At 32.9% G+C, this 14,427-nt stretch overlaps 2 protein-coding genes across 2 annotated transcripts; one reads left to right on the forward strand and one right to left on the reverse strand.

The window, feature by feature from the left end:
* The first annotated feature begins 2,920 nt into the window (after positions 1 to 2,920).
* LOC139863136 (protein HOTHEAD-like) lies at positions 2,921 to 5,073 on the forward strand. Its single transcript, XM_071851784.1, has 5 exons — positions 2,921 to 3,020; positions 3,100 to 3,741; positions 3,837 to 4,231; positions 4,338 to 4,873; positions 4,974 to 5,073. Exons 1-5 carry the CDS (start codon positions 2,921 to 2,923, stop codon positions 5,023 to 5,025), a joined length of 1,725 nt encoding a protein of 574 aa, XP_071707885.1. The 3' UTR covers positions 5,026 to 5,073.
* A 401-nt stretch (positions 5,074 to 5,474) lies between these two features.
* Positions 5,475 to 7,179, reverse strand: LOC139863077 (uncharacterized). The gene is made up of 4 exons (XM_071851720.1): positions 7,001 to 7,179; positions 6,187 to 6,434; positions 5,906 to 6,116; positions 5,475 to 5,822 (listed from the first exon to the last, which is right to left on the reverse strand). Exons 1-4 carry the CDS (start codon positions 7,115 to 7,117, stop codon positions 5,700 to 5,702), a joined length of 699 nt encoding a protein of 232 aa, XP_071707821.1. The 5' UTR covers positions 7,118 to 7,179; the 3' UTR covers positions 5,475 to 5,699.
* Positions 7,180 to 14,427: the final 7,248 nt, after the last annotated feature.

Raw genomic sequence — 14,427 nt, forward strand, 5'->3', positions numbered from 1 at the left:
CATTTAACATTTTGCCAAAACTCAAGATTCAAATGTTATTTAGGAAACATAAATACACAAATCATGATAATAGTTGTGCATTTTTGTTATGCATAATCATCTCCAAAATCATGCACAACACACTCATCAAAACCTATTATCATAGAGTACATTAGTTTGCTAAAACTTGTACAAGATGGCTCGGATACCACTATTAGAGTATGATACAAATTCAAAGCGAGCGGAAGCATTTTTAAAACTTTACAAAATCATACTCTTCCACGGATCATTGTACAAAACTTTGGCAAATAAAACAAATTAACGAAACCGAACAAGAGAAGATTAGAATACAACCTTTGTAGCCTTTTGAAGATCGAATTTGAAAACCCAAAGAAGAGTTCCTCTAAACGGTAGACACCCAAAGTTCCAACCTTGCTTCGATCTATACCTTCTACTTAACAGATATTTTCTTCTTCGTTATTTCCACCAAAAATCGAACCCAATTATAGATTCCAAGTATTTTTGGTTACTTGAAAATAAAAAATAAAAATAGCATTTTTGTATGTGTGTTTTTGTATCTTTTTCATAACTTTTCCAATACCAAGACTTGGTATTATATATTACATAATTGATACAATTAATACATCTAGTACAAATGTAATAAATAAAGATTTGGAAAGATTTGCAAAATCAAATCTTTATATAAAATAAGATTTACAAAATCAAATCATATTTTATAAATCAAATCAAATCTTATATCTTATATAAAATATGATTTGCAAAATCTAATCAAATCTCTACATATTTAGATTTGTATGTATATGTATACACATAAAAAAAACTTACTTAATTTATTAAACCATTAACTAATAATTAATAAATTAATTTCCGATTAAAAGGTATATCAAACAATTTTACGATTGGCCTTTGTGTGTGACCGAATAGGATAAATGGACTTTTATTATTTAATGTCATGGGTATATCTTCGGAATATATGTACCACGGTCAAACCACGGTCGAACTGTAGCCAACCCGAGAACATATTTCCAACAGTTACAAATGAGGAGGGTGAACATCGAAGCTTAGGATTATAATTTACGACAAGTTTCATGACGAATTCATTACCAAAAACGCATTAGTTTTCGATTTCGATTTCATGTTCATAAGTGTCAAAAACGATAAATGTTCTTAACTTTTCTGTAAATTTGTTGTTGTTTTGTTTCTGATTCGTAATTTGTTAGGATCTCCCTATTACAATCATCGTCATCCAGTTAACTAGTCCATCTGTATTTTTTTTTCACGTTGAGAACCCCCTGTATTATCAATTTTGTAAACACCGCCATTTGTGACCACATCATTGTAGTATCTCTCATCACAATATGAATTGTTCAGGACTTCAGGCATTCCTTTCCATCTCCATTTTTAGCATGGTTCCCAATTAAAGGTGTAGTCTTATATTGAATACCGTTTATATGAGATGTCTTTTGTTGATGTGTATGCATACCTGGAGGACTGTAGTAATTCCCATGTACGACTTTCTCATGGATTCCATGTTTGTTAGCTGTTTTCCTTTCAATAGCCATGTATATCCTCAGACTACCCCTCTTGAAAGAATATGTTATTTAGTCAGTTCTAGTTCTTGTCCATGTATATCGATCTCGAGATTCCCAGTCATCCCCATTTTGTACCTGTTTTTCCTCCTCTTGCCATTTTCTATTTTTTCTATTAAACCTCTGTACATGGACTAAAATACCCTTGCGTGATTAATCTTAACGGCCATAATTTAACTTTCGTTAGTACCAAAGTCATCTGTGAGATATCGTAAAAGTTCGAGGTCAATGAAGTTAAAATAATAGTTTAAGGTTATCCACGCCGTTTGGTACAAAGTTAAAGGACCAACGGCGAGATTTTGTCATTTTACAATGATAATGAAATATTATAATTAAATCGATGATGACTAAAATAATATAAAAAAGCATAATAGTTATCACGTTATTATTCATAATAATATTTAATATTTATTAATTCAGTTTGACTATTTTATGCTATGAGGGCACAAAATGAGAAGAATTGATAGCACTCAGAATTTATATTTGTAACTCAAAAATCACCAATTTACTCATTTATATTCACTTATACATTAATATGATTACGATTTTCATTATTTATAGAAAAATATAGTTCATTAATCAATCTTCCGTGACCACCTTTAGACCAATTCTAATGGGGCATCAAAAATTTTCGTCAGATGACATGGAAAGCTAGGTGGCAGGGGTCTGACGCTCCAGACGTTTCTAATGGAGCGTCAGAGCTGACGGAAAAGAGGCGTTAGTCATATATGTGATGGAAATGGGAGAAAGTGTCAAATCCTCTCGAGCCAATCAGATTTTAGCATTAATTTTTATATATTCTTAATTAATATATTTTTATATTCAACACCAATAATATTTTACCACATTATTCACTACAAATTTAACACTTACATTTAACACTCTCCATTAAAAAAATTCACTTCTTGTCCTTGCCACATCACCTTAAAGTGCTTAATCTGCCTTTGACGTCACAGACAAGGTTATATATGGTCTAAGATTCAAACCTGAGACTTATTGTAAAGATGTTAGAAACTTTAACCAATGGATTACCTTGGGATGGTTCAATACAATACAAATGATCGTCCACGTTGATAAGTTTAATGGATTACCTTGGGATGGTTCAATACAATACAAATGATCGTCCACGTTGATAAGTTTGCATTAAATTATAGGTTGTATAGATGAGGAAAAATTGCATGATATAAAGGTTGCATCGTCACTAAAATTAAAGCATTCTTAGCATACTCATTTACGTTGGTTGTTCATCCACTTCCCTTAGTCAAACATTTTCTATTTTTATTAATAGTACTTGCATTCTCATTTCAATTTTCAAATTTTATACATCAACCATGAATTACACACGGCAACGCACCTTTGTTTATCATCTATCAATTCCCATTTTACTTGCAAGCATCCTATTTTTCTCCTCTTCTTCAAACTCTGAAAAAGGTAATCAATTCATTTACTTAGTTCTTTATGTTGTCAAAACACCATTTTTAGTTACTTAATTACTATGATTGTTTTGTAGCTCCTTATGCTACATTTGCGAAAAGCGCAACTCAAGCTCCCGAAAAGGCATCCTACGACTATATAGTAGTAGGAGGTGGAACTTCGGGTTGTGCATCAGCGGCTACACTTTCACAAGGAGCGAAAGTTTTAGTTCTTGAAAGAGGTGACTTGCCGTACGGGATCCCCTTTGTCAATACCATAAACGGCTTTATGGTCACACTTGCCAATCTGGGTCCCACCTCTGCCTCTCAGACATTCGTGTCCACTGATGGGGTGATTAGCCAAAGGGCCCGCGTTCTAGGAGGAGGGTCTGCTTTGAACGCGGGCTTTTTCACCAGGGCTAGTCAAGACTTTGTCTTCAAAGCAGGGTGGGACCCGGCATTGGTGAAGGAGTCATATGAGTGGGTGGAAAAGAAAGTGGCATTTAAGCCAAAGGTTTTGGCGTGGCAAGCTGCGGTCAGGGATGGGTTGTTGGAGGCCGGAATATTGCCGGATAATGGGTTTACTTATGAGCATTTATACGGGACTAAAGTTGGTGGTAGCATTTTCGATCAAAACGGGAAGAGACACACGGCTGCCGATTTGTTAGAGTATGCTGATCCAAGTAACATAACTGTTTACTTAAATGCTACCGTGCACCGAATATTATTCAAGACCGAAGGTAACATCATTAATTTCCACATTCGTCACTATATATTGTCTTCTAAATCATGTATCTTCGATTATCATATATCATAGATTTTTTTTATAAGACAGGACCCGAAAGACGAGTTCGAGGTGTTTTGTACGTAGATACGTATGGCAAAAGGCATAAGGCATTATTAAACGAAGGGTCGTTGATGAATGAAGTAATATTATCAGCAGGCACACTTGGGAGCACACAGTTGTTGATGTTGAGTGGTATTGGGCCTTCTGAACATCTAACCGGCCACGGAATCAAGATGGTTTTGGATCAGCCCATGGTTGGACAAGGCTTATCTGATAACCCAATGAATCTGGTACTTATTCCTTCTAAAAAACCAGTTGAAGTTTCACTCATTGAAGTTGTGGGCATTACCCGATTCGGGAGCTTTATTGAATCCATTAGTACCAATATTAACTTGCAATCGATCCATAATATTGGTTCTCAATTTAGACATGTTGTCAACAAGGTTTGTTATTTGCTTTTACTAATAGACAATTGATTGATAATATTTATATTCTAACAAATTAACATTTTTAACAAGTATTGATATTTAATATAATGTATCATTTCAGACAGCAAATCTGGACAAGATCAAATCGATTATCGGACAGCACTTCAACTTTGATCAATCGGGAGTCAACGTAGGTCTAATTCTTGAAAAGGTGATGGGCCCACTCTCTTTCGGGGTTCTTGAGCTCGAAACGAAAAACCCTAGTGATAATCCAAAAGTCACATTTAACTACTTCAAAGATCCTAGAGACCTACAATCATGTGTTGAAGGTATGGAAACCATTATAAAGGTGTTGGAATCGAAAGCATTTTCAAAGTTTCGTGATCCTTTATGGTCGGTACAAGATTTGCTTGATTTGGTTGTTGCTCTACCTCTCAATTTAAGACCTAGACATGTTAAAGCTGCGTTTAACTTAGAGCAATTTTGTAAAGACACGGTGATGAGTATTTGGCATTATCACGGAGGTTGTCAAGTTGATAAAGTTGTGGATCATGATTATAAAGTTTTTGGTGTTGAATCATTGCGAGTTATTGATAGTTCGACTTTGCTTAATTCTCCTGGAACAAATCCTCAAGCTACAATTATGATGCTAGGAAGGTAACTAATTAGTAATAACTATAACTACATATATTGTTACTATATATATGGATTATATATGGCTAATTGCGATTATGAATCTTTCAATTTTATATTACAGGTACATGGGGATAAAAATGCTAAAAGAAAGATCGGCATTAGAGATGAACTGAAGTTGCCAATGTACTAAAATTTTAAACTTATGTTTAGCTTATCACTAGAATTCAAGAATTATTAGTGTATGTTTTGTTTAAGTCGTTACAATGGGAAAGAAAATATAACAAATTGAGATTTAAGTGACAGGTAGTCACTAGCAAAGTAGCAAGTACAGTTAAATGGCAACCTTTTATTTTACATGTTATTGATGTTTATGCTAATTATTAGTACTAGAGTTATTAAACGTGTATATAACACAGTAGAGTTATTTAACGCGTTTATTGCATCTGATAAAAATTACTCCCTTGAACACCTGATTAAAATTACTCCTTTTTCCCGGGTAGTCTAAACATAGAAAACCTTGTACGTTTATTGTATATAAATTTGATTGTTTTATGGTAACATATTTTAATAGTGTACACGAATACATTTTCATAAGAAAAAATTAAGGTACTTCATAGGTAACAGATCAAAGATGGCCTATCCAGCTTTCACAATCACACAGTAAATATTACTAGTATCAACTTAAGATCATATTTTGGCATATGAATGTGTAGAGATAATACTCATCAAAATCAGATAAGTTACAGAAATGGAAATAATGAATTAAGAATCCAAATATACTAGGCCACAAATATAGATAGTATAAAGATGAATGACCAACCTTGTGAAGTTAATATCCTAGTGATCATCACGCAAATGCAACATCTGACCTTAAAATATACTTGACACCTTTTGTAACATTGCGTGATTCATGTAACATGCACTTGGCTCCGTGGATATGAAACAGGGCCATTCCTTGAGTAGGAGTCACCTATAATAAATAAAAGTTTCAAAAAATGATGAAAAAATGTAAATTCTACACGTAATGTAAGAAACGGTTGATTGAAAATGTACCTCGGCTACAAGGCTACTTCTAGGACCATAAAACACAGTTTCACCTCCAACTAATGGTTCACACGAATCATCTGAACCGTTGACATCCGATTTATGTTTAAACTCACCATCACCATTAAGATATATTAGCAAAGTATAATGAGTGTGTTTTCCTTCACCAATATCAACGCTTTCATCAATATGCCGGCCAAAACGTTGATCAACCTTGTACCTGAACAAAAGTCAACTTCCAACATCACAAACAACAACAAAGTCTATTACACGATTGGAAAATTGGATACCTGTAAAGTCTAATATTTGGGTTTAACCCAACAGCAACTTTGCCCCGAATCGTAAGATGAGTAAATAGCTTGTTAAGTCCACATTCCCATAATGTATTAGCAAGAACAGGATCGTTTACAGCTATACGATCATTGTCTCTATAGGCTTCACCATAAGTTGGGCCTAGACTCCCTTGGTGAACAAAACCAATCGATTCTGCAGCTCTTATAAACGCGCTCGATTCAGCAGATGTCAAAAAATTTTGCACCTGAAAACATTAAACACAACAAGAACCAATTACAATATAATAAAAAAAAGGGTTAAGCTACTCAAGGGTAATATACTTTTTTTTGTACCGATGTAGGCTATATACCCAAAAAAAAATACGAATGTAGGTCACATACTTTCAAAAGTGTATCGATGTAAACAAAAGGTAACCTGTTACCGGCTAAACGGGTCCCTTTTATTTACATCGATACACTTTTTAAAAGTCTATTTTGATTCTAACTATTTAGTAATTCACTATTAACGACATCACACACAATTGTACATTCTAGTAACCACCATCACAAATTAATAACTAACGCTATGTACAATTAATTTAATCGAGTTAAAAGAATTATCACAAAATTTAAATTAAGTCTTATCTATTCATGCAATTAAATATAGAACTTATATAACAAGTCTGTATGCCAAGAAATATTAAGCTAAATCTGGCATCCAATGAGCAGAAATATAAACTAAACTTGCGATCAATCGCCCATTTCATTGAGAAATTAGAACATAATTAGACAAATGAATTGATTTGCGAGTAAATAAATTAAGAAAACATACAGTAAAGAGATCGAGATCTTTGAGGCGAGTGATACGGAGATTGGATTTAGGTTTAATCAGTGGCCAATTGGAGTCCGTGCACTTCGATTTCTTCCCGTTTTTCTTTCGATCCCCCATCTTTGTCTTCGTGAACGATGTGATTTTTGGTGGTTGTTAAACCTATTGACCCGTACCCGGTTGAACCGGTTGGTTCATATTTTATTGATTTAAGTTGAGTTCGGATTGATAATTGATGAAAATCCACCTTTTTTTTTTTTTTTTTTTTTTTTTAAACTTCAAACAAAATACACTTTTTTTTAAAAAAATGCCTTTTTACACCATTCGGTAGACAGGATTTCTGTCTACCACATTTATCTGTCGTCTACCATTATTTTTACAAGGTAGTCGACAGTTTTTTTCGACTACTTAATAAATGTGGTCTACTACGTAGTAGACAAAGTTATAAGGCAGTAGACGTAACCCTGGTCTACTACGTAGTAGACGAAGTTATAAGGCAGGGTTACGTCTACTGCCTTATAACTTCGTCTAATATATAGTAGACCACCTTTATTGAGTAGTCGACGAAAAAGCTGTCTACTACTTTGTAAAAATAATAGTAGACGACAGATAAAGGTGGTAGACAGAAATCCCGTCTACCGAATGGTGTAAAAAGACAATTTTTTAAGAAAATTGTATTTTGTTTGAAGCCTTAAAAAAAGTGTATTTTGAACAATTTCCCTAGTTTGATTTAAAAAATATATAAACCGATTTAACTTGGTATTGGGCTTTTGAATAGCCCAGTATAAAGTTATAACGTTATTTGATTATGTTAAAAGGCTGAGTGGTTGTTGGGTTTGTGACTTTGAGGGTGGACACAGTAAGACATATTTTATTTGTTACTTTTACTTATATAAATATAAATATAAATAAATGATAAATGATAAGAATAAAAAATATTGAGATAAAATTATTTTATATTCTTCCTTTATGCATTTAAAATAAAAATATAGGTACAAAGTTATAAAAATTGTAAAATAAGCAAAAAATATTTTGTAGTGATGATATTTTTTAAACTTTTTATATGTGGACTATCAAATTAGTACGGATGAGAGTATGATATTAGTACTGGACTATTCTCTAAAGAAAGTATCGTAAAACTTTGTCATCCTAATATATAACATGCTCGTTACGACTAGTAAGTTGCGAGATTAAGTCATCCGAAAATGCAAAAGACGGCCTTATAACTTGCTAGTCGGGCACTAGCTAGTCTCTCCATGCCGTTTAGGTGAACAGTAGACGTGAGTTTGAATATTTCATGTTCTACAAAAATCACGGTGTTTATCTTTGTTTAGAGTTTTGATAATAGTCACCAATACTTGCTCTCGGTCCGTTGTCACTTGAGTCTTATAAGTATGCTACTAAAAAAGAAAAGATGATGTCGTTCGTCCTTGCAGTAGGTGGACTCTCACTATCGTTGGTTTGGTTAGAGATGTAGGGAAAATGAATTAATGACGAGGAAAAGTACCAAGTAAGAATATTTTAACTACGGTACAAATAACAAGATCACTAAAAAAAACTAGAACGGGAACCTTTAAAATAGGTAAAAATGGCCAAAATGAACACTAGTAAAATAAGTATTTATGTAAATGTACGTTGAATTCCAATGAATATATCGGTCCATTATGTTACTTGTACAGTATATCCTAAATTGAAAAGATATATTGAAAAATAATTATAGTATATTAAATATATGATGAATTTGTAATGTTTACCCAGAACGAAAAAAATCTGGACAGGTCTATTTAGATAAGTTGATGGTCCAAACATACAACTTAGATTAGTAAGATGAAAATATTGGAAACACGACAAAAAAAGAGGGAAAGAAAAACACATGGAAATGTTGGAGACAAGAACGCTCCCCGAGCATCTCATCTCGTTTTACCAATCAGAAAATTCATGTACATGTTTTTTTTTCGTTTTATTCCAAACTTACAAACACAAACATCATATCATGTCATGTGACATGACCAACTGCAATCATTTTCTCATCTTCTAGCCCTCCAATAAAAACTTTAAAAGATTATTCTTATTGTTGAAATGTTTAATGTTTAATTTGAATTTAAATTCTATCGTGGGCGTTGATTCATTAAGAAATTCATCGTTTATATATTCTATTAATTAATAATATCATATCATTGATTTGTTAATAAGAAGTTTAACGACATTCCTTTGGTAACAAATTTTGACCATTAACTAATGTAGGACGGAAGTATTTCTTATTCCAAACTCACTAATCAAAACATCCCAGATAAGTATAAAGGGCTTTACGAGTATCAATTAACCTGCAGTTTGTTATAAAGTTAATGTTATTCAATTCGGACAAATTTAAAATTGGGTTCTTACAGTTGCAGTTGTAGTTCATATTTAATGAGACCAGTCGTCTACCTATAACGTTAATTACACATTCAAACCCGATCACCACCTTAAATTTACATTTCACCTCCCTCAGTTTTAGGTACTAACTGTAAGTTTTTAAGAACATTTACATCTTTACTCCCTGAATTAAGGTCCTCAATGTAACTTTCTATTTCTATTTAACATAATATCTAACAAAAAAAGTTCACCCAATTTTTTGACGAGATCTATATTTTCTTCCGTCGCGAGCTAGGTTTCTTTGTTATCAACGTTCAACTCGTAATAATTTAACAAACAAAACACAACTAACTATATTTGAAATGGAGTTTTGTTTAACGAAAACTATAAAAAAAAAAAAAATTAAATAAATCCAACTTATTATAACGAGTGGATTGTTACAGCAAGTGGCAAATTCATAAGTTGGTAAAGGAAACTAGGGGTGTTCATAAAACCGTCAAACCGTGAAAACCGGCCGGACCGTATCAATTTAATCGGTTTGGTCCAGTTTTTAATGTTGATGGTCCGGCCATCGGTTTGAAAATCGCCAAACCGCAAAACCTGGTTCGGGTACAGTTTTATTAGGACGCTGGCCGGTTAAACCGGACCGGACCGGACTAATATTGAGTATTTTTATCTATCAATAATGGCCCATTATATAGCCAATTTGTACACTACAGGCTGTGTAGTTTATAAATATAACACGAAAATAGCATCAAGTCACCAACATAATGTGTATCATTTACATATAATTTGTAAAACTAAACAGTATGCAATGTGTAGGAAGCTATTACCACAAAGATAGCATCAAATCAGCCGATGTGAAGATGTGCACTATGGAAATAGTTAGTCATCTTAAACAGACTACTTGTAAGTAGCAAAACAAACTATTTAATTTAACTTAAGTTAACATTTTAGCATAACTAATATCTAGTTACTTGTAAGTAACTAGAGAGGGGGGTGAATAGTTACTTAATACATTTTTAACACTTTTTTGATTGATCACCAAATTCGATTAACTATGATCAACCAATTCAACTCAAACTTGATGTGTGTAGTGTATATGTTCAAAATGATGAATGAAGTAATGTAAAGAACATAGACATAAGGATTTATAGTGGTTCGGGTGGATGTTAACTAATTCAAATTAATCCACTCCCCGATTACACTAATCGGGATTTGTTGCTTCACTAAGCACTTTTCTCCAAACCCGGTGGAGATCCGATTTACAAGTCTTCAACTTCTTTGGTAGACAACAAACCTAATCTTTCTATCCCTTTGAAAGATCAACTCCAACCTAGATCAACTTGTCTTCACATTGGACAAGTATTAATCTCCAAATGAGATTAATCAACTTCCTAAGTCCCTTTAAGAAACTAGATCACTAAGCTAGCCTCTGCTTCTACTAATTGAAGTTACAAGACTTATACACTTTGTAATGATGATCCTAAGACAATACTAGGACATACATTACACTAAGTAAACTCACTAGATTAATGATTTTGATTAGTAAGTTTACAACAACCAAATTCTATATCTATAAGATCATAGAATCTTCTCTTGTTTGATCACATTTGAGTAGTAATTAGAGCCCTTGTGATCTCTGAAAATAAGCTTTTAAAATATGCAAGAGGGTCAACTTCAAATGCTCTTCAATGCTTGCCTTTTGTAGTATGATTCTAAAAATAGCCGTTGACACACGGTTGCCAGCACGGTCGACCGTGGTTCGACCGTGCGTGCTCCAGTCCAAAATTGGTATCCGTTGTATAGCCGTTTGACTCAAATTTGAACACCACATTTTGACACCTTTACTCCATCTAGAACCTGCAAAAGAAACCAAACATCCTATACAAGTACTATATGCATTAAGTGTATGATATTTGCTCTTATTGTGTGAAAGTGACATAACACTCCATTAGTGATAAACCCAACATTCTTGGAGAAGTGTCTTGATTGATATTTTGAGAAATCTCAGATTGGTCAAGACTTAGTTAGTCACTTTAATGCATTTGGTTCAATTCTAAAGACTAGTCAATATGTCATTAACTTCCTAGTTTCAATTAATCACAAGTCATGTTTATTTTAAGCTTAGGTAGATTAATTGAATGATGTCTTTCTAAGATAATCATTAAGTATGTAGAGACATCAAAGTTAAGTCATACTTGAACAATCAATCACAATTTGTTACTTAGACAAGGCCAAGTAAACAATTGATCATAATTTCATTGTGAACCAATTTACACTTAATTTGTTGGAGTAGACTAATTACTTGAATCCTAACTAGTAAGCACATAGCAAGCATGTTAATCAAGTTGACAAATTTATGAGTATTAAACATATTAGCAAGTAGCAAGTAATACTTACACATAGCAAGAGATAGTTACTCTAAGATCAATCATATAGATATTTGCACAACTTGTAATTTAAGCTTTTAGCAAGCTTACTTGCAATATAACATATTGCATGATTAATGTGTAAGCACACATTAATGTCCAACACATGCACAAGGGAAGAGCAATCTCTAGTTGGGACTTGGTGACCATCCTAAATGTATCTAAGTGTATTTTAGAATTACAAGTCTTTACTAGTTACACTTGAAAGCATTGTTCTTCATTTTCCCTTAATTAATCACTAAGTCATCTTTGATAGTAATTATTGTTCTAGTGACATTGGCTTAAGTGTGTTGGTACTTGATGATCATACTAAGGATGTCTATATAAGAATTAAGATCACAAGTTGTTGATTAACACTTATGTGTTATGCCTAATCTTGGTTAATTTGTCATTAAGATGTCATTAGGCGTAATTAACCACGATTAGTATTTTTATGACCAAAACTCAATTGAGTATGGAGAAGGCATCTATTCTAAGTGTGTTGAGAAAGGTTTCATGAATTATAGATGTCGGGAACTAGTCAAACTTTATTTGGTCAAAATTGGTAACAGAGAAAACTGCGGTCGCACTGCGGTTGACCGTGATGGCGACCGTGCAACTTGTTTTCACAAAACTGCCTTGCAATTCAGTTTGGGTTCTGCGGCTGGCTATGCGGTCGACCGTGCCTCTGACCGTATATGTTGATGAACTTTTAATTCTATTCTTTTAAGCTACGTTTGACTTGGTCATTTGTGAAATGTCCCGTTCTTATTGATTAAAAACGTTCCATATTAATTGATTTCGTTGCGAGATTTTGACTTCTATATGAGACGTTTTTCAAAGACTGCATTCATTTTAAAACAAACCATAACCTTTATTTCATAAATAAAGGTTTAAAAAGCTTTACGTAGATTATCAAATAATGATAATCTAAAATATCCTGTTTACACACGATCATTACATAATGGTTTACAATACAAATATGTTACATCGAAATCAGTTTCTTGAATGCAGTTTTTACACAATATCATACAAACATGGACTCCAAATCTTGTCCTTATTTTAGTATGCAACAGCGGAAGCTCTTAGTATTCACCTGAGAATAAACATGCTTTAAACGTCAACAAAAATGTTGGTGAGTTATAGGTTTAACCTATATATATCAAATCGTAACAATAGACCACAAGATTTCATATTTCAATACACATCCCATACATAGAGATAAAAATCATTCATATGGTGAACACCTGGTAACCGACATTAACAAGATGCATATATATAAGAATATCCCCATCATTCCGGGACACCCTTCGGATATGATATAAATTTCGAAGTACTAAAGCATCCGGTACTTTGGATGGGGTTTGTTAGGCCCAATAGATCTATCTTTAGGATTTGCGTCAATTAGGGTGTCTGTTCCCTAATTCTTAGATTACCAGACTTAATAAAAAGGGGCATATTCGATTTCAATAATTTCAACCATAGAATGTAGTTTCACGTACTTGTGTCTATTTTGTAAATCATTTATAAAACCTGCATGTATTCTCATCCCAAAAATATTAGATTTTAAAAGTGGGACTATAACTCACTTTCACAGATTTTTACTTCATCGGGAAGTAAGACTTGGCCACTGGTTGATTCACGAACCTATAACAATATATACATATATATCAAAGTATGTTCAAAATATATTTACAACACTTTTAATATATTTTGATGTTTTAAGTTTATTAAGTCAGCTGTCCTTGTTAGTAACCTACAACTAGTTGTCCACAGTTAGATGTACAGAAATAAATCGATAAATATTATCTTGAATCAATCCACGACCCAGTGTATACGTATCTCAGTATTGATCACAACTCAAACTATATATATTTTGGAATCAACCTCAACCCTGTATAGCTAACTCCAACATTCACATATAGAGTGTCTATGGTTGTTCCGAAATATATATAGATGTGTCGACATGATAGGTCGAAACATTGTATACGTGTCTATGGTATCTCAAGATTACATAATATACAATACAAATTGATTAAGTTATGGTTGGAATAGATTTGTTACAAATTTTCACGTAGCTAAAATGAGAAAAATTATCCAATCTTGTTTTACCCATAACTTCTTCATTTTAAATCCGTTTTGAGTGAATCAAATTGCTATGGTTTCATATTGAACTCTATTTTATGAATTTAAACAGAAAAAATATAGGTTTATAGTCGGAAAAATAAGTTACAAGTCATTTTTGTAAAGGTAGTCATTTCAGTCGAAAGAACGATGTCTAGATGACCATTTTAGAAAACATACTTCCACTTTGAGTTTAACCATAATTTTTGGATATAGTTTCATGTTCATAATAAAAATCATTTTCCCAGAATAAAAACTTTTAAATCAAAGTTTATCATAGTTTTTAATTAACTAACCCAAAACAGCCCGCGGTGTTATTACGACGGCGTAAATCCGATTTTACGGTGTTTTTCGTGTTTCCAGGTTTTAAATCATTAAGTTAGCATATCATATAGATATAGAACATGTGTTTAGTTGATTTTAAAACTCAAGTTAGAAGGATTAACTTTTATTTGCGAACAAGTTTAGAGTTAACTAAACTATGTTTTAGTGATTACAAGTTTAAACCTTCGAATAAGATAGCTTTATATGTATGAATCG

This window comes from Rutidosis leptorrhynchoides, chromosome 8 (genome assembly GCF_046630445.1).
Source record: "Rutidosis leptorrhynchoides isolate AG116_Rl617_1_P2 chromosome 8, CSIRO_AGI_Rlap_v1, whole genome shotgun sequence".
Classification (NCBI taxonomy): domain Eukaryota; kingdom Viridiplantae; phylum Streptophyta; class Magnoliopsida; order Asterales; family Asteraceae; genus Rutidosis; species Rutidosis leptorrhynchoides.